At 41.9% G+C, this 19521-nt stretch overlaps 2 protein-coding genes across 3 annotated transcripts; one reads left to right on the forward strand and one right to left on the reverse strand.

Moving 5' to 3' along the window:
- The first annotated feature begins 433 nt into the window (after positions 1-433).
- Positions 434-12154, forward strand: chaf1a (chromatin assembly factor 1, subunit A (p150)). Of its 2 annotated transcripts, none has more exons than XM_020080879.2 (16): positions 434-736; positions 2183-2230; positions 2690-3321; positions 3612-3674; positions 3804-4057; positions 4209-4290; positions 4370-4438; positions 4916-5133; positions 6850-7018; positions 7214-7294; positions 7685-7783; positions 7911-8157; positions 9451-9616; positions 9885-10206; positions 10348-10432; positions 11299-12154. In XM_020080879.2, the coding sequence occupies exons 1-16, from the start codon at positions 673-675 to the stop codon at positions 11409-11411; spliced, it is 2712 nt and encodes a 903-aa protein (XP_019936438.2). In that variant the 5' UTR covers positions 434-672; the 3' UTR covers positions 11412-12154. The 2 variants fall into 2 exon arrangements, with proteins under 2 accessions (XP_019936438.2, XP_069378413.1); XM_069522312.1 differs by lacking the exon at positions 434-736 and adding an exon at positions 1432-1953.
- Positions 12155-12606: 452 nt separating this feature from the next.
- Positions 12607-17984, reverse strand: ubxn6 (UBX domain protein 6). The gene is made up of 11 exons (XM_020080880.2): positions 17734-17984; positions 17132-17289; positions 16781-16839; positions 16542-16670; positions 16321-16418; positions 16140-16215; positions 15951-16035; positions 15561-15780; positions 14843-14973; positions 14585-14733; positions 12607-14406 (listed from the first exon to the last, which is right to left on the reverse strand). The coding sequence occupies exons 1-11, from the start codon at positions 17814-17816 to the stop codon at positions 14281-14283; spliced, it is 1314 nt and encodes a 437-aa protein (XP_019936439.1). The 5' UTR covers positions 17817-17984; the 3' UTR covers positions 12607-14280.
- Between the last annotated feature and the right edge of the window lie 1537 nt (positions 17985-19521).

Below are 19521 nucleotides of genomic sequence, written 5' to 3' on the forward strand. Positions count from 1 at the left end.
GACTCTCTTCATTCATTTCACTGCATATGTGTAAATCATCCGTATTGTACTGTCCCACAACATGGCAACCCTGACTTCCCGAAGTCAAACACATCGACCAATCACAAAGGCCGAAACATCTGACAGAGGGCGTGCCCTGAGAGGCAAATGTCGGGTTACTCCACATGCTGTCCTCGATGGGGTGGATAGTAGGTTTATAACAACAGATAACAGATCCAGAAGAAAATCAAACCCGCATAACTGATTGTTTGTGTTTCGAAATTCAACTGTCGCAGAACACTTGAAGATTTGATGTGGTTACAAATCGCCCAAAAGCGCTTCAACGCGTGGAGCACCGAGCACGGTGCAGCTCCGGTGTCTAAATCAAACGCCTCCTGCAGCGCACAGTGACTTGGCGCTGACCAATCGGAAGAGGTTATTGAAGCGAGCGACACACTCCCGCCAATTCCGACTGAGCGCGAGGCAGGCATCGGGGTAAACCGAGGAAGAGAGTGGGAGAGGAGGAAGGAGCCTGCGTCATGGTTTCTGTGAAATAGATTAGAAATACACGTCGTCGAGGTAACCGCGTAGCTTTTTGTTCAGCATCGGGGTTGTTCTCGGGTGTTTCCACGAACGGTTCCGTTGTTTCGCCGGAGAAATCGCTTACGAGTGGAGCCCCGGTCAGTGTTTGGGATGTTGGCGGCGGAAAACCCATCTGTGGACGGCCACTTGGCAGCATCGACACCCCGCAGAAGAGGTAACGCTAATGTCACGTCCAGCAGGCGTGCAAACGCTCTGAAAAGAGACCAAGATGTTTACTGCTGCAATGCGAGGGGCTGCACTTCCTTATTGGTTGTATTTGGAGAACCCAGACTGGTGACAAAGTTACTATCAATTAAAAACACTCCGCCATTAGGAGCTCCGTTAAGTAAGGCCAACCACCTCGTTTTCACAACGACACCAGTCAGAGTTTGCTGTTGTCACTGCTACGAGACAAGTGTTAACGGATTTAATGTGCAACTCTGCCGCTAAGCTTCAAACATGAAGACTAGCCACGCACAGCTAACCTGCTACCCGGCCAGGGGTTAGTTTATGATAGAAACATCACCACAGAGACTTGGAAGAATATAGCGATAGTGTCAGAGTGAAGATTCAGAGAAAGGTCAGAGGAAACGTACCAGACTTCGAAACAACACCGGTATTCCTAAATGCTACTTTGGATCCGTAAACGTCAGTAGAATATAACAAAGTAAAGTTTATGAAACTTCCTAACACACACGTTTTTCTACCATGCTTCTGTCACGTTGTGGTTAAAGTGTGTAACCTGGTGGTAAACTTTGTTAGCCGGTTCGCTTTGCTGCTAGCTCGTAGCTCCGGCCAAGAAGTGCTTAGCAAAGATGCTAGTTTTGTTAGGTTAGCACACAGGCTGCTAATGCTAGCGCCCCGTGAGGTGGTTAACGTTAGCATCAAACATGGAAGTCTCATAGGTGAGCTCCTCCACAGCTCAGACTTTGTCGTAGCTCGTTCACGCATCCACATTCACCGTGGTCGTAGCACACGACGTTAGAACCCTCCATTGTTACAAGAGGTTTTCTGGGGGTTCTGATTGTAGCCAGGCGGACATCCTTTCCACCCCCGACAGCACTACGGTGCTCGCCCTGCGGACCAGACCGGGCCTGCTGCACCGACGACTGCCCCGGTTGGCGGGAGAGCAAACCAAACACAACCCTTACATTCATTGTCACATTGTGACCGTAACACATCGGCGATGGAGACTGTTCTGGCATTTCATGAAACACCCCGAATAACAGAACTGTGAGCGCTGCCGGGGCGCGCTATAGTTTCACATTAAATACATATGATGAGGAGATTAACGCACTGCAGTAGCTTCTCTGGCATGAGGTCATCACAGCAGCACACTAAACAAACAACACGGATTGGAGTCAGTGTGTCAAATGTGCCGTCTGCACCAAGGTTCTGTTATTTCAGATATATGTGTTCTTATGAGTTATAACTTTGAAAGCTTTATTTGCAGTGACAGCACCTTCAAGAAGTGTCAGTCTGTTCACTCTCATTTGATGTTTTTCTTTGACCACTTTCCATTCGACTTCATTATTTCTGTTATCTGTCTCTAATTATTGTGACGTGAAGTTTTGACATGATGTATGATTTTCTGATGTGCCAATGTTTTTGTTCTTCTCAGGCATGGATTGTAACCCAAGTAAAAATGCCAACAAGAAACTTATACAAGGTAAAAATCTAACATAGATTTTTTATTTTTCATGGGTTTTGACACAGTTTATAGATGATTCAGAGTAAGACCTCAGATATTGTTGATCTAGCATGGAGGGTTCATAACTTTAATACAATCCAAATCTAATAATACCTATATTTAAAGTAGCTTTGTATAGTTGGCCTTTCCTCTTGATTATTCTCCACTGGTAGATTTTATAATTACCTTTTAGAACAAGCTCAAAATGTGGAACTTTTAGTTCTGCTAATACACAGAAAATCTTTGCAAGTTGTAATTCGGTCATTCTTTTATTTAAGTATGTAGTATTGTGCAATGTTTAAATTGAACTGTTTTAAACCTTACAGATTTCTTTGCTCCCTGACACGAACAACTTTGAATTGACCTCATCATCTGTTTTACATTATATTGACTCAAACAACACAAGTGTGGTGGTGACTATTTTTCTTCTGCCCGCAGCTCGTCTCCCATTCAAGCGCCTGAACTCCGAACCTAAAGAGAACCATCCACATAAACGCCCCTGCGCTCATGTCTACCCCGAACCTTCAGACAGAGAAAACGAGAATGAGTCCTCTCCTCTCCCCAGACCACCCCTGGTTAATGGTCGCGGGCCCCTCGATGGCTTCTTGAGCCGAAGGCGTTCCACATCCTCTAACAAGAGCATGGTTATTGATCTGACTGAGGACAACGCCTTGTCTCCTGTAAAATGCCTTGTTTCACCTGCTCCTCCTTCTCCCTGCCCCCCAACAAAAGACAAGCATCAAAGCACAGACAAAACTGCCTCTTCAGAGAAATCCAGCAACTTTGATCAAACTCAGACACACACTGTAGACTGCACAGTCGCCAATAATGATGAAGTAGAGGAGGAGGAGGAGGATGATGAAGAAGAAGAAGATGTGGATCAAACATCTATTTCACAGATTGACACAACACAGGATTCTGACAGTGAATCAGAGGAGCAGAATGAGTCAGGAAATGTTTCCAGTTTGGGAAATAAGTCCGTACTGTCAGCCTCATCAGTCAGCTCCATGTCTGAAAGTTCTCCAGAGAAGTCCAAGACTGATGACCCTACACCCACTACAACACCTACAGTATGCATATCTCTCTGCTTTCTGTCAATCCCACTGAGGGTTGTGTAAGATTTGCCGGTATAACTGGGGCTAACGATGTTATTTTGGACAAATATCTATAATCTTTGAAGATGTTTCAAGTACAGAATTATTTTAGATAAATACATACAAAAACATTTTGTGAAACACCAGTTTTGTAATGGTATAAAAAGCTCTAAAAATAAGTATTATATATAGTACAGTATCAATATTATTGCATTAATAAATATGTCGGACTGATTACCAGATTTGCCCCCCCCCCCCTCTCATAGGAGCCAAAGACCACCCCCAAGATACCAGAAGATCAGAAAAAGATCAAAAGACGCTCATTGAAGGTGAGAATTCTATTTGTCTTTTTAAAAAAACATTGATTAAAACACAATGTGATTTGCTACAGGTTGTATTTGCCACCCTCTTCATTATTTATTAAGTATGAAACATTTTCTGAAATTTTGCAATTGCAGACTTTACAAGAACAAGAGGAGAGGCTTCGTTTGCGCCAGGAGAAGGAATGCCAGAAGGAAGAGGCTAAAGCTGCAAAAGAGAAAAAGAAAGAAGAGGCTCGCAAACTGAAAGAGGAACGAGAAAGAGAAAAACGGGAGAAAAGGGAAAAAGACGAGCGAGAGAAACGAGAGAAAAAGGAGAAAAAAGAGAAGGAAGAAAAGGAAAAAGCGGAGAAGTTAAAAGCAAAAGAGGAGCTACGGAAATCCAAGCTAGAGTGAGTAATGCAAAGTTCCTGTTACTCTAAAGCCTATTTTTTTATCCATCCATTGGACAATTTTCGGTTCCATAAGTCTGTGCAGGATAAAAGTGGTTTAGCACATACTGTATGGATTTTGTTGAGCTAAATGTGCTGAAACTTTCCTTAGAGCCAAGCTTGAAGAAAAACGGAAGAAAGAAGAGGACAAGCGAATAAAGGGAGAGGAGAAACGGTTGAAGGAAGAGAAAGATGTAAGTTTAAACAGAAATGTTGCATGAGCTTGGTGGATTTTACCGGAAAATATTTTGATCTACATGTTTCTGTTTACAGCGCCTCAAGGCTGAGAAAGCAGAAATTACACGTTTTCTGCAGATATCCAAGATCCAACAAGCTCCAAAGGTCAGTGGATCTCATAACAAGATGTGAGATTGGTTTCACTTGAACTTTTCTTGGATTAGGACATAACTACATTGTTCACGTTGTTGCCCCTGCTGTGGTAAGTTGTCTACCGGTCTTCTTGATGGCCAGTCTGACCATTATAGGCTGTTCCATTGTCAATGCGTTAATGAGAGAGAAAGAGCAGGGAAGAGACTGGCTGAGCAAATCACTGTGACTGCCTACAGCTTCACAGTGAAAGAAAAATGTACTCTTATTGTTAAAGTTAAAAAAACCCATATATTTCTATAGATATCAATAAATGGCTCAGTGTTGATATTTTAGTCTGTTCATTATGAAACTAGTTGAACAAATTAGACTAGTAGGTTGTATCAGTCTAATTGTTGGGAAAATGCTCTGATGTAATGTATCAATAAGTGAAATAGCATTTATTTATTACTACAAATATTTTAACTACAGCTTGTCCCTGTGTTGTTTCAGACGCTTGCAGCTGCATGCGGGAAGTTTGCTCCTTTTGAGATAAAAGAAAACATGTATCTGGCACCGCTGTGTCGGGTTCAGTGTGCAGACTCTGTCTTGGAGGATCTTGACCAGTGTTTGTTGAACCCCAGTAACAACATAAATGGACTGAAAGACTGGATTGGACAAAAGCCTCGTCGGTCAGGGCCCACCAAGCGCAGGCGGACAGACACACTCAGGTGAGACTGGAAATTATGACTTACTTCATTAGAGGTGTGCATCTTAACTAGCCTTACGCTTTGATTCGATTATGATTCAGCAGTCAATGAGTCAAATGCACACTGATGCATCAATGCATCTTGATACTTTTCAATGTATCACATCCTTACATTTCTATATTACTGCACATGGCTGCTTTTTCATCAATTAATACAATCTGTCAGACCAATATGACTTCCTTTTTATTGAGAAAGTGCTATTAAAACATGATCGATTGTTACTGTTATTAAAAGTGCTATAATATATAAAATATGGTTTTGAATTAAAAAATCAGACAACAGTAAGTCTGACAGGGGCCAGTGCTCTCCACACTGATTTGACATTCATTCAGTTTTGACTTGTGTGTTGCACATAGGGCTAGGCAATAAAACGATTGCGTTCATTATTGAGTATATAACTTTTCGATAGAAATATAAGACATGGTTGAAAGAACATCAAAAAAACTCATCCCATCCTTTTTTTGACAGACAACACGACTTACAGCCAATGATAACGGGAATAGCGCCGTGCTAAACCAATCATGTGACTGGAGAAGAGTTAAGCCTAGTTTATGCGTCACGCTGTCGTTGAGCATTCGAAGTTCTGCGTCGAGGGAACGCGTTGTTGTGTTGTAAAGTAAACAACAGTAAACAATGGCGACCAAGGTGGAGTAGCTGTATTTGGAGTTGGAGCTTATCAATATTGAAGAACAAATGCTTATATTGCAAATGTTGAAGCGCAGGCGACAGAGAAGACGTTTGCAGAGGTGGTCTGTACGACCACTAAACCGGTCGAGGCTGGGAAATTACGTTCTGAGCGGATCAATCACAGCGATTGTGATTTGCGTCAACGCGACATGTAGTTAGGATTTTTTGGGAGGTGCAAGTCAGGCTACGGCGTAGGGGTCGACATGAAGCAGAAGCATAAACTAGGCTTTACAGCCACGTTAGGCAGAGCGTACGAGGAGCAGCAGCAGCACGTGGCTTATGTGTGGGCTGCTGCACAGAAGTGGACGACTGCATTGATGCAGTGCAAGAACATAATGATTTATATTTTCTGCTATGTTCATTGTTGCAGCGCGTTTCCACCGCTGAATAATTACAACCACTGCTGCCTCAGGATCAGGACAGTCGCTCAATAAAGTTCCAGTCGTCCTGTATGTGTCAGAGTAGCTGTCGGAGCCTCCTCCTCACTCCCTCTCTGACCTGCGCTCACTCCACACTGTAACAATACAGGACTGTTGTTTACTTTGTGTTTGTTTGAGTCGCTCATGAGTTAATGAGACACGTTTAAACCTGCTACACAGCACGAGACGTAATGTGACATGCACAGACAGGACATCAGGGTTAAAGTGACCCGAACGATCCGGAGTCATGATCCTACATCATCGATTAATAAATAAATACACGTGATTATCAGTTTGTGTGTGAAGAGGGACAGAGACAAGCAGACACACTCACACAAACACACTCCTGCAGACAGAAGTTCTCTGTCACAAATTATGGTGCAGCGCTGTGTTTTAACTTCCTATATTGCAGAAGAATGCCACTCAGTTTATCCAGGAGCATGAATATGAATTCAGCAGGTTTAAAGCATTTTAACTGTTTGATAACTAGTAGACATCACATGTTTGTTGCTATATTTTCTTTTGTATTTATGGTAAAATTTTTCTCACCTCATGAGTATTATTTCCTCAGTGAGTGTATAACAATGGAGGGCCCTAAACCAGATGGAGTGCCGGACCGCAAACGTTATGGACCCATGAAGCTTTTGCGGTTTCACGAGAACCACCGTCCAGCATACTGGGGCACCTGGAGTAAAAAGAGTTCACATGTCTCACCTCGTTGCCCCCTCAGACAGGACAAGGTAAAAATATTTTCTAACTGCCTTTGTCTGTTTGATTACACTTGCAGATGTTTAAATGTAACGCAGAGGTCTGAATCAACTGATAACCCAGATTACATTATCATGCTTTTTGATCACAAGAATTTATCCCTTATTTGATATTAGAAATAATGTCTATATAGCTTTGGTGCTAACAGCTGTGTTCTGACACCACAGGAATTGTTGGACTATGAGGTGGACAGTGATGAAGAATGGGAGGAAGAGGAGCCAGGAGAGTCTTTGTCACATAGTGAAGGGGTAAGTTTCATTGGAGGATAAAAAAATTAGGGTAAATTCTTTATTATAAAAAGTTTTCTATTGATGATGCATCTACAGTGGGGATCACGTCAGCAGGTTTCATTACATTAAAAATCAGCTTGTAGAGCAGTGACAATTTTTATAGAATTCAGAACAACTCAGAACGTATGGATTTCTTGAAAGAATTGTGGTTGGGCCGCTGACAAGTTTGCCTTAAATCTGATTGTTCTGAAATTCTGAATGTATTTACTATGTGAAGGGAAATGGGTTAAAAATATTCTCCTGAACTTGAACATGCAACAAAGTACACAGTGTTATTATTGATGTTGTTTTCACATAAAGTAGATGAGTGCACTTTATAAAACATTTTGAACTCTTGATCGTTTTCAGGAAGATGAGGAGGAAGGAGGTGAAGATGACGATGATGACGATGGCTTCTTTGTTCCTCATGGCTACCTCTCAGATGATGAAGGGGCACTGGAAGAGGAGGTAGGGCATGCATTTGTTTTTATAAATTTGAATATTTCACCCCTTAATCTGACATACAGTTATTTCAATATTTGTGTTTCAAAATTCTTTCATTCTGCACCTTCTAACCTCTCTTATCTCCCTGTAGAGCGGCGACCTGGAGAATCAGAAACTGCGTCAGAAAGTGAAAGCAAAGGAGTGGGACGAGCTAATGTCTACCAAGAAGAAGATGAAGATTCTGGAGCCGGTGGTGAGGGGCTGCATGTGGGAGGGAGAAGGAGCCGTTCTGGAGCTCTTCCAGCCTTATGCTGTGTGTCTGGTTGAGCCTTTACCCAAAGCAGACACCAGCCTGAGCCCAGAGGAGCTGTCGCAGAAGTGTCAGAGAGAAGCACAATGTAAGTGTGTGTCACAAGATTTACTGATGCATCTTTTACGCTTAAATTAGCAAGTATACAAATTATTCAATTGAAAATTGACTCCTTTACCATTGCCAGTAGACATTTAATTCAATAACTTTAGATTTTTTTCACAAAGTTCGGTCACAAACCTGATTCTCCGTGAATCTCTCTTACCTACCTGTCTTGCCAGGGTTGTATCTTGCAAAATGTTCATGAGCGGGGCATGAGCATGGCATGAGCGGGGCATGTGCAACGTGGAGCATCTTGCTTTTCATTTAGGCACCCATGTCATTAGGTTAGCACAGCCACACTGCCTGTGTGTGCAGCGCAGCTCAGGAGTGTGAGCCATGCTGCTCTTCTGGAGAGTTTAGGTCTCGCCTATTCTCTCTGCATAATGCGCCACAAAAAACTTTTACTATTGTTTTAATGTCTCTGTTCATTCCATTAATTTGTTTTAACAAGGTTTTGTTTGCTATTGCAGGACCAGAAGAGTCCTGGCATTTAGTAGCATATGTAGCTGTACTTTAATTCGAGGAAATACAGCAGTCATACCAAAAACCTCACATTACAGCTCTGCTGCAGATACACACCAGAAATGCTGTCTGTGAACATTTGAGCCCATAACACGCATGTCTCAAGTGTCAATCAAGTGGTCTTGCACCCAGAGATTCCCCGTATTTCGCACTCATCTGGTCTGTGTCTGTACTTTAGTGAATCGTCTCCTGCTGAGTTTACACTCACATATAACCTCAGGCTGGCCCCGCCTCATCACTACCTCACTGGCCCCTGTACACACCTATTATTGACATCCGTCCCGAAAGATCCAATCACTAGTGGCCAGTGTTTAGTACGTGTGTTCACACCAGATGTTAACATATGTCCTGCATGTGTCTCCTGTGACCACTTGTGATTGGTGAAACTTGCAATAGCCGCACCAAAAAGTCTGAATACAGGGTGTCACTAGTGCAGCATCTCAGGGTTAAAGCAGCAGCAGTTGGTTTGTTCGGTGTCTCCTGTCTGGTAGAAGTACAAGACTGTCAATTGTCTGTGTGTTGCTTTGTTTTGCTTACTTGTTTCTACTTCCTGGTTTATTTATCATAACATTTGTAATTCAATAATTAGTCACTCTAGTAAGCATAATAATGTTAAGTAAGTTTCACTTAAATTTAAATTTCAGATAAACTTAAATGATCCAGTTTTAAGTAAATGAATCTTAAAATGTGTTTTTGTTCATCATTTAAAATTTGATTTCGCAATTTCCTAAAAACTTGACCCTGTTCTTTCTCACAGTGCTCGGTCAGCTGGTACCTCTGCTGCACGGCAATGTCAACAGCAGCAAAGTGATCATCACAGAGTTTCAGGAGTTTTGTCGTCAGCAGATTTCATCCTCTTCATCATCATCATCGCCACCTGAACAATCCAGCCCCCAGAACTCAACAGAAAACATTCCCACCAGGTTAGTTTAAGACTGATTATGTGGCATAAAATACATAAGATGAATAGATTTAAATAGTTAAATTTTCTAAGACAAAATGACATGTAGATTGTATATGAACGCCCTGGTAATTTCCTCCCTCCCTTACTAATTAAAACAAATATCCTAAAACATCACTGTCACAAGAAGTGTTATTCTAAAGCATAGATATGTGTTAGACTCAGTACCCTTTGTTGTTTATGTTTTTTTTTCAGTTTTAAATAATTTGATTTCTTTCCTCTCGATGCAGAATACAGGTGAAGCGCCTTATCAAGAACAACGCTGTTTATGAGAAGCGTTCAACTTACAGGCGCTGCTGCTGGTATGTGCACACAGACGTCCTGTCCCGTTTGGGCCAGGAGGCTCTTCCACTGCCCTGCCAGTGGACCTACCTCACCACAGGCGCCCGAGAGGAGTCCAGAGAAGAACCCCAGGCTGCCACGGGCTCTCAGGGAAATTCTCCTACTACACCTCAGACCTCCTCCACCACATCTTCATCCTCCAACAAGAGGAAGAGCACAGGGAGCATGTCAATCACCAAGTTCATGAAGAGATGTACTGATCTCGAGCAGGTAGAGAAACTGGTCAGCTCTTATCCACTTTGCGGGCCATAATTAGTTTGCTCTTATAATACATTTTTAAACAGATTAGTATCTCATGAAAGTATGAATTTCCCTAAGTTTATTACGGTCTCGTCTCACTTCTCTGTCCAGACGGAAGCAATAGAAGCTGACGGTTTTCAGGCTGACACTGAGGAAGATGATGAGGAAGACTGTGTCATTATCTCCACAAAGAGTGGTGAGTTACACAGCAAGAATAAATAATGTCACAGTCTGCTTTTATTGTTTAGTTGGACATTTTGACTCACATAAGAAGCTTTCACTGAACCGATTTTCATGACAATTGGTAATCATCTCTGAAGAACGGAGGCAAAGTTGATCCAACTACAGTTGGGAAGTGTTTTCAAAACAGGAGATAAGCATGATCCCATGTTTTTTCTGAATAGAGATTTAATCAGTTGCCATAATATCATCAAAATCAAAGGTAGATTTACCATAAGCTATGAGAGCCACTAATCCATATGAAAAGCATGTTTTATTTGCAATATCGACCTCCGGACGGACTTCCTGCACCAGAGCCGTTCTAAAAGTGGGCTGTCACTGTTACCCTCTATTACCCAAACTAAAGGAGGGAAATATAGATCCAATGAGTCAGGCTCTCCGAAAAAAGAAAGAAAAGAAAAAAAACGTATAAGCACAGTTTAAACTTATTATTTCAGCTGTATCTCATTGATACGGAAGAGGATTAGGGCCAATGTGGGGGGAAAAAGTGAGTTCTGACTTTTCTCAGAAAAGCTCACTGAGGTCCAACATTTTCGGTCCGCACGTAGCTCTCCCCTCCACTCTAGTGCGCCCCCGAAGTTGGTTTGCTACAGGCACCCATACTTCTGACTTTAAACTCAGAATTCTGAGAAAAAAGTCCGAATTCTTTCCTTTTTTCTTTTTTTCCCACAGTGGCCCTAATCCTCTTCCCTACATTGAAAATGTAAAAATAGTAATTATTATCTGTATTATTTGCAAACTCTTCGTAGAAACCCTTTTCAAAATGGATTCATGCATTTGGTTCATGATGTAAATGAAACCTCATTAAATGTTACTCTCCAGGCCCAAACAGAGAGAACTCCTCCAGTGATGGAGACGTCCTAATGGAAGTCAACCCCTCCGACGCAGCTGCTCTCCCTCTGGCCAGCGCCGCTCCTGCACTCGCTACTGCCTGAGAACAGGATGCAGTCTCCCCCAACCAAGCTACTCCGGATTCCTCATCAATTTCTCCTTCCTGCCTCTGAACTCTGTGGTGCTTCATCTTCGAGCAACATGAATCACCACACCCTGGTACAGGCACCTCGCAGCAGGCGGCATCTGCTCAGTATCGTGAGTTCCCACTCACCTAATAATTTTTTAAAGAGTCAGGAGCCATCTTGCCTGTAAAACATAATTGTGCATAAAATCAGTGTCTGACTTGACTTTTGAGGGCAGGTGTGTCCAGTAACTATGGGTCTGATTTTTTGCATTAGAGTTTCAGTTGGGCATGTTTGGCGTGGGCCTCTTTAAAGGGGAAGGTGGCGTCTTTCTTGCACTGCTTTAGCTACAGCAGATCGAGTTGAACAGAGCAGAATGGAAATACCGAATTTTCTCGAAGAAGCACCCAAGATGTTGAGAACAGCATTATTTACATTTTTTGACATGTTGAATTAAAGACATGGGTTTTTTATGCTCTAAATGTATATAGTTAACCAGAAATTAGTTGGGAAATGAGAGGCTGAAATTTTCCCTTTTGGTTTCAGTGGGTGCATTTATTCTGCAATTTCTGATTCTGACAACTCACTGGTGTAGTTGCTAGATCTGTACTTGTACAGTTAGGTCCAGTGTCACGTGTTTTATAAATATGTATTTTCTGTATTTTCAAGAATACTTGAACAGGATAAATTCATTAAACATGAATAAAAGTACTGCACTTTTATATCTCTCATTCCTTCAGCTTCATCTTGGTAACTTTGCTTATGTGATGCCATCACTTTTTCAGCATATTTCTTATTAGGAACTGTTTTTAATGCAGGACACTGATCTTCTGTGACGAGACAGCAGTGTTTTTTAGGGATCTGTCACACACACACATTCAACCCTTCAACACAATATTTTGTAAATGTATCTAAAGACGAATTTAGTTTTCGCATACAATGTTGAAAGTTGAATCAAGTACGTATGGGTAAATTACTTGGTTGCATTTTCACATTTAATGTACCAGACACTCATGAAACCCTCTGTTTCTGAAGGGTTTGGTTTGTGTTCAATAGTTTTTTTTGGCGGGGGGGGATCCAGACCCAAATATTTGCTCTTTAGTTTGTCATATATGAGAAGTCGTAGAAAAGCTTCTCTTTAGATACACAATGCAAACAAACAGTCATGCCTCAGTTCTGCTTTTTAAATAAGATGCAGTGCAAGCGATCTTTAATACAGGCAGGTTAAAACACAACATCTGGATAGATCACAACAGCTCACTAAGTGTTAGAATAAAGTTACACTGCTGAGAACACGTTTGCACCCTTCCATTGAAACCTGTGGAGTGCAGAACTCTTGCTCAAGGCAGACTTGCCCTCAAACGCTGGAACTAAACAAAAAAACAATCAAATCCTTAACGTCAACATAGCAGGTACGTCAGTGTGTTTGGTTCAGTGACAGTGGTACAGGTTGATGGTGGTGACAGAAAAGTTCAACACAGGCCAACACTTTCAGAATCTATGTTGGTTTATGACTCACTGGAGATGTATGGTGAGAGGTAGGTCGTTGTCATCTTAACCAACCACAAGCAGGGGAAACTAATTAGCTTGTACAGGTTTAACGGTTATACTCATACACAAAATCTTCTCTGACAAAAAGGTGGATTTAAAACATACAACAAACATTCAGGGAATAATTTTGTTGCCTTTATTCCGCAGTGGATTCAGTGAAATGTTGTCACGAAAACCACTGTGTTTAAGTTTAAACCGTTTTAATCTGAATTAAATGTGTTTGATACAAACAAATACAAAACTCAGTATGAATTAAAACCACCTCTCTGGACGACAGGATCCGTGACATGAACTTTTATTAAAACTAATTCATGACTTAAGACAGAGAACATGAGGCTTTTGCAGTTTAACTATTAAATCACTTGGGGAATTCTATACCAAGTCTTTCAAACAGCTTAATATAAAAGCACTTAAATCTGATCAGATCAAATATTTTGGTTTAAGAATTGACTTAATACTAATAACTCAGTCTAAGGGGTTAAATAAATATGTGCCTCAGTTTTAAGTCAAACCATCAACAGAAAACATGTTTGTTGATCTGGGCTTTTGTGTTTGTGTAAGCAACCACACAATCCTGTAGTACAGCACTGAGGAGTGTGAAGCCACTGCAGAGTAGAGCACAAGACAAGCAACAGAAGCTTGTGTGTGTTTACAGAGACAGACTTGTTATCAGACCAGTCGACCATCAGCTGACAGATTAAACACTGAGCGAACCCACAACACTGCCAAACAAAACATTAGTCTTAACGTTAGCTTTAAGGGGACTGTTGGGACTTGGCGGAGGTGAGTGCTCTGAGAACCATACTAATTTCCAGATTCAACAGTTGGAAGCAAGATGGACTGAATACTTTAGACAACAACAACAAAAACCAGAGGAGGAAGTGATGACAGTTGAAACAAGGTCTCTCCACATGCCACGAGAAGTATACCTGACAGGTTGACTGAAGGGTAGAGCACAGACGACTGCAACCAGTCTGTTCACTACACAGCATGTACATTCAGGATGCTTTACTAAACCACACTCGTCCCTTGCTTTCTCCTTAGATGTCTTAGAAGTGCTTCTTCAGCAGAGTGTGTTGCTGAGACACACTGCAGGGTGACATTTACCCCACAGTGACAAGAGAAGGGTTACGCTCAGCAGAACACACCACCAGGATGAAGCTGCCCCTAGTCTATCGCTGCTACTGACTTCAGTTAGTAACACTCATCACTAGTCATTGTGGAAGGAGCAACTTCACCCCCTGCAGTGCCAGGGAGGATCGTAGCAGGAAAGAGTTTGGGGACAGAATACGTCTGCTCAGTTCAGGGTCTGAATGGCTTCCAGCAGCCCTGGTTTGAGAAGGGTGGGGTTCTTTCCACCTGCAGCTGCGATATCTGCCTGCACGGCTGCATCCCAGGAGAAGGTGAGTAGAGCTGCAGGGACCTGAGACGAAACATACAGACATGAATATTAACTGACTGGAGCAAAGGGCTGATACAGGATTTTCAGTGACAGGGTAGAGGTTAATGAACATCAGCTTGATACATGACAACAAATCTGATCTTGATTCAAAGTACTTTGCGTAGGCCAGTACCATGAGATGCCGCTTGTTACAACTCACCAGGTTCCGTTCTGCAAGAGCCACTTCATCTTCCTCTTGTAGTTTTACACCTCCAGGTGCAATGAGCTGAAAGGGCTGCCAGCCGTCCACCAGGGACTCCCGAACAAACCCAAACAACACAGACAGACGGTCCCACGCATAAAATGTGCCTGTGATCACAAATCATTCACAGACTCATCATTTACAATCAGGGACAATGACAACTTTAACAACTTTGTTCATGAATGTTGGTATTTAAAAATAGGAGGGCGTTCTTACCCTGCAGCAGGTTTCCATCAGGCAGTCTGATCCTGAGCAGGCTGTAGTTGTATTTCCTTCTCTCCCTCTGCTCCTCTCTCTCCCTCATGGCTTTTGTGCGTAGCATGGCGTTCTTCTCCACCAAATCACTCCTGACAAAACACACATAAAAACATGCTGGTTCTCTGAGAGGTTAACTACTGCAGATGGATAAACACCAACAGTCCACAGTCGTGGTATGAGTATGAGATGCACATGTTGGAGAGATGACTTCACCAATCCACAAATTAACAGTTGTAATTCAGTCTTTGCACCTAAATTGCTCTGCACCACTGAAATCCATTTACTGTGTAACTGTTTATTGTTAGCTAAACAACCCATTTTGATTTGAACTGTTTATAAGGAACAATGTAGTTTTGCTTCGCTGCTTATTTTAACTGCATATGGCTTGGGTTGGGTTTGGACACAAAACAGAATGCATGTCGGGCTATGGTCGGGCTTGGTTAGTTTTCTCATGGGCTTGAGTCGGGTTCAGACCTATGGTTCAAATGCAACCTGAGTCGCTCTAAATTCTATACAATTGTCATGTCCGCTGAATTATTTGCCTGTCTCCTGCAGCTTGATGTGTAAGACTCTCGATTACAAGACAGTAAGTCTGCACAATGATCCGACAACTTTGAAAGTCATGTAGTGTGAACTTGTTTTTTGACTGGAGCATCTATTACCGAGAGGTCTGTACCTCTGCTGTTGCTCTTTCTTGAGCTCCTCTGCTGACAGGTTGTAAAATTCTGGCGGCAGCTCGAAGCGTTGGGCGTTGGGAGAGGGTCTGAAAGCTTGGGGCTGTCTGTCCAGCTGAGCTCTGACTGGCTCGCCTCTCTGGAGTCGATCCCTTCTCTCCTTCATCAATTCCAGGGCCTCAGGACTCTGCTCTGGTAACACCAGGAACTCCTCTTCCTCCTCTGTATTCCAGCAAACGTGAGCACAGGTGAAAAGATGTACTGACTGACTGTTTTAATAAATTATATTCGCCAAGTAATGTTGTTGAATGTGACATGAAAGCTAAAAACCATTGGACAGTGCACAGGAAACACCCTGATGATATTCATCAAAAGCATCAGGACTAATTTACCTTGACCCTCTACAGGAAGCATAACACTTGTGAAGCCCAGGGCCTCCAGGAACTCTCTGGTGCCCTCCAAAGAACGCACTTTCTCCTAAAGAAAAAAACAGGAGGAATAAAATGAAATGAAAAAATCTTTAAGGTTATCAGTTCTGATCCAACAAAGAAAAATGGCAATGAGTCCAGTTTCTTCCACACCTGGAACACCTTGTTGCTGAGTTTAATCTTCCTGTATTTCTCCTCTGTGGGACACTTGCATATATTATCCACATACCTGATGATGAAGCAACAAAGAAAAATGAAACTGAATTCTTTGACTGAAGTTTAAAAAATATTTCCTCTGTTATTAGTATTGTTATCAATCATTGCAGTGTCTTACTTGCTTATGATGTCCACAGCGACCTTCACTTTCTCTTTGTCTTTGTTAAATGAGTGGACCATCATAACAGAGGCCTCAACTGCATCCTCCTCAAACCGCTGACAGTGAACATAGGACATGTTTTATCAACAGGACAAACTGAGACATGATGTAATCTCACTGCAAACACATTCTAATTTGAGCACAAACAAGAACTATTGATGTATATCATGGAAACATACCATAAAAATGGCCTCCTTAATGTGTACTTCCCTCTCACTCTTAGTTAAAGTGGCTCCAGTTAGTGGACAGGTAAAATACACACCCGACACAGAGAGACAGGTGGGATCTCTCACTGGCACTGTAAATCCCTGGGAAGAAATGAGTCATTTCAACAGTGCCAGACTAAATGCTGAGCAAAACATCATATTAATCGTGTAACTTCAGCAAGCTTCATTTATCCTGACAAATCACTGCAAACCTCTGCTGTCGCTGCTTTATCCTTCTCAGCCAGTGCCGCCGCCTCCAGCTCCCTTTTAACTGTGATCAAAAGCAGAAAAGCTTGTTATACATCTTTTCAAGACACCAGTGTTTATGCTTTTGTTGCAGTAATTACTTGAACACATAATTGAATTGTGGCAGTCATCCAAACTAAGTCAAAGGCCCCTCATGGAAACCTTAAACTATGCTCTCTGCTTCCATAAGAATTTCAACATGTAATATTTCACACTAGCACATGTTCTTCCCAACAGTGAGCTGTTTAGATTATATAACATAATGATAGTATCATACAGTAAGTTGTTTTGAACGAGAGGGCAGCAGCGTGTCTCACCCTGGTTCCTGATGTGGTCCTGAGAGGTGTGCACCTTGGGCCGGGGATGCTGCTCAATCCTGGCCAGAGCCGCGGCCCCGGCCCGCTGGGCCCCCTCACTGGCAGCATGGCGGTTGTGCTTGGCCCCGGAGCTGCTCTGCACCGCCTCAGGCTTGGCGCTGTGTATGATGAAGGCAGAGAAGCGTGGACATTGTCAGACCTCAGCTGACTCATGGCGCTTCACATGCTAACAACAACGTTAGCATCGTTGCAGCACGCCGTGATTAATGAGCAGCTCAGTCACGCGGGGTTGAGCCAACGCTGCAGGTGAAGGGGACTTGACTTCACCTATTGACTGAGTAAGCTTGTCGAGGGATTACTTGTTAGCCGCCCTCATCTTAGATGCAGAGTGTTATATAATATGGTTGCTAACACGTAGCAGAAGTCAAACGCTACCGTAAACCATGTGAAGATCGCTGGTCAGCATATCTCTAGTTAGCTTCACGACAAGCTGCTCAGTAATCAGTAAACACCAGCAGCTGACTACCAGCTAACCTGCTGTAGCACACGTTAGCCACCTAGCTGTTGTTAGCGCTTTAAGCTGAGAAAAGTTCGCTACTCGCCTGGTGTCTTCTGTTAGCTTCTTCCCGGGTCCCGCTGATTTAAACTTGATGTCCTTCTTGAAGTCTTCGAATAACTTCTTCATCTCCTCGACTTGTTGGTGAAGGTGTGGCCGGAGAAGCAAGGCTGCTAGCTAACGTTAGCCTGGAGGAGGAGGACCCACACTATCTGTTTTGAAGGGGAAACTGGCTCCTTGTCGCCGCCAGGCGGCTGAGCTGAACACTGACGAATTCAACGGACGTGAGAAACCGATGCTCGTGTTTGACAGTGGTGGAAGAAGTATTCAGATACTCCACCACAAATAAAAGTCAAGATATTAGTTAAGTAGAAATGTGTAAGTATCAGCAAAATCTATACCTAAAGCAGGTAAAGTACAAGTTCTTACAGTGCAGTACAAAGTTCTTCTATTCTAACATTTTTGGATAAATATTATAATACATTCATGTGTACTAGTGCAGTCTGTTCTCTTGTCCTGTGTTGATGATGCTCCAGGGCTACTTCAGAATGTCTCCTTGTCATTAGTGAGTCCTCCTCAAACAATTCTTTAGTTACTGTCACTTCTTATTGTTTGTGTGCCGGAGGTTGTGTGCAATGCTTTTTATAAACAGTGTATGGTGCAGAGTGACGTTAGATTACTTTGTGTCCTACCTGGTTCTTTTGACCTTTAAAGTGTGTTGTTTATTTACAAGTTTGAACAGTTTACTAATGCTGTTTTTTCTTTACATTGCATGTTGGCTAATTCAGAGGTCTGTTAAGCAATCAACATTCTTCAGACCTGAATTCACATTTTTTCAAAATAAAAGCTCTGTCATTCAGCCCCATATAAAACATGGCAGCAACAATACGAGTATTGTGCTTTAATTTTTGTTTAACTGTTTCATTCCTTTTTTTTCATCAATATTGAACGTATCACATGTCCAGATCACACTAAATTCAACACTGCACTTTCCTGGATTATTATTAATACACATACCAAGTGTGTAGTCAATGAGGTAAATGGTAAATTATTGTTAGGTTTTAGCCTGCAAACATTTCCTCAAGAAATTTAAGACTCACAAATATTAATTATACTTTTGCAAATGCTAATTGCACAGCTCAACTGTAAACCATATTCTTTCTTGATTTTTTGATTTGTTGATTATACTTTCCAAAGTTAATACACATAAATGCAAGTTTTCCAGTCAAAAGACCCTTTTTTATGTTTAGATAAAGATAGAGTAATGATTAAATCCTGTAACAAAGACATTAAAAACTGTTATGTGTTGCCTATAAACTGTGTATTTTATAATATTATCATTTTATTTGAATTAAAAATTAGTTACCTACTTATTCTATCTTATGTGTTTATCTGGCTGTTTGTTTGATTGTATTTTTAAGAAAAAAACAAAAAATTGTTACATCAGACAGATGGAACGGACCCAAATGCAGAAACAGACAAACTCCCCATTCCCATGTGAGCTTGGCGTCAAACCACACATCCCAAAACCTGAAGACTTTCACTTGCTCTAGTTTTTGTCCATACATACTGTGTATCAACACCTCTTTTTCTAGTGAACATGAACGCTTTAGTAGTTTGAAGTTCAATGAATATGACAATTTTTCTACCACAATAACTGCCTCTTGTATTTTACCAGTAATTTGCTTAATATTCCTTCCCCTTTTCTACCATGCTTCATCATCAGCAAAGAGCCACTGCCCAATATCACCCTGAATTTGAAAGAAAAAATCATAATGGAAAATAATATTGGACAAATGACACTACCATTTTCCACCATATATCTTCCTGATAA

This window comes from Paralichthys olivaceus, chromosome 3, assembly GCF_024713975.1.
Source record: "Paralichthys olivaceus isolate ysfri-2021 chromosome 3, ASM2471397v2, whole genome shotgun sequence".
NCBI lineage: Eukaryota > Metazoa > Chordata > Actinopteri > Pleuronectiformes > Paralichthyidae > Paralichthys > Paralichthys olivaceus.

Bases quoted from the DNA above. Each gene is read 5' to 3' on its own strand.
- chaf1a (XM_020080879.2), top strand. From the start codon at position 673: ATGTTGGCGGCGGAAAACCCATCTGTGGACGGCCACTTGGCAGCATCG. The intron at 9,617-9,884 runs GTTAGTTTAAGA...CTCTCGATGCAG, and splicing joins ACAGAAAACATTCCCACCAG to AATACAGGTGAAGCGCCTTA. The intron at 10,207-10,347 runs GTAGAGAAACTG...TTCTCTGTCCAG, and splicing joins GATGTACTGATCTCGAGCAG to ACGGAAGCAATAGAAGCTGA.
- ubxn6 (XM_020080880.2), bottom strand. From the start codon at position 17,816: ATGAAGAAGTTATTCGAAGACTTCAAGAAGGACATCAAGTTTAAATCA. The intron at 16,671-16,780 runs GTTTGCAGTGAT...ATTTCTTCCCAG, and splicing joins ATAAAGCAGCGACAGCAGAG to GGATTTACAGTGCCAGTGAG. The intron at 16,216-16,320 runs GTAAGACACTGC...CTTCATCATCAG, and splicing joins GCTGTGGACATCATAAGCAA to GTATGTGGATAATATATGCA.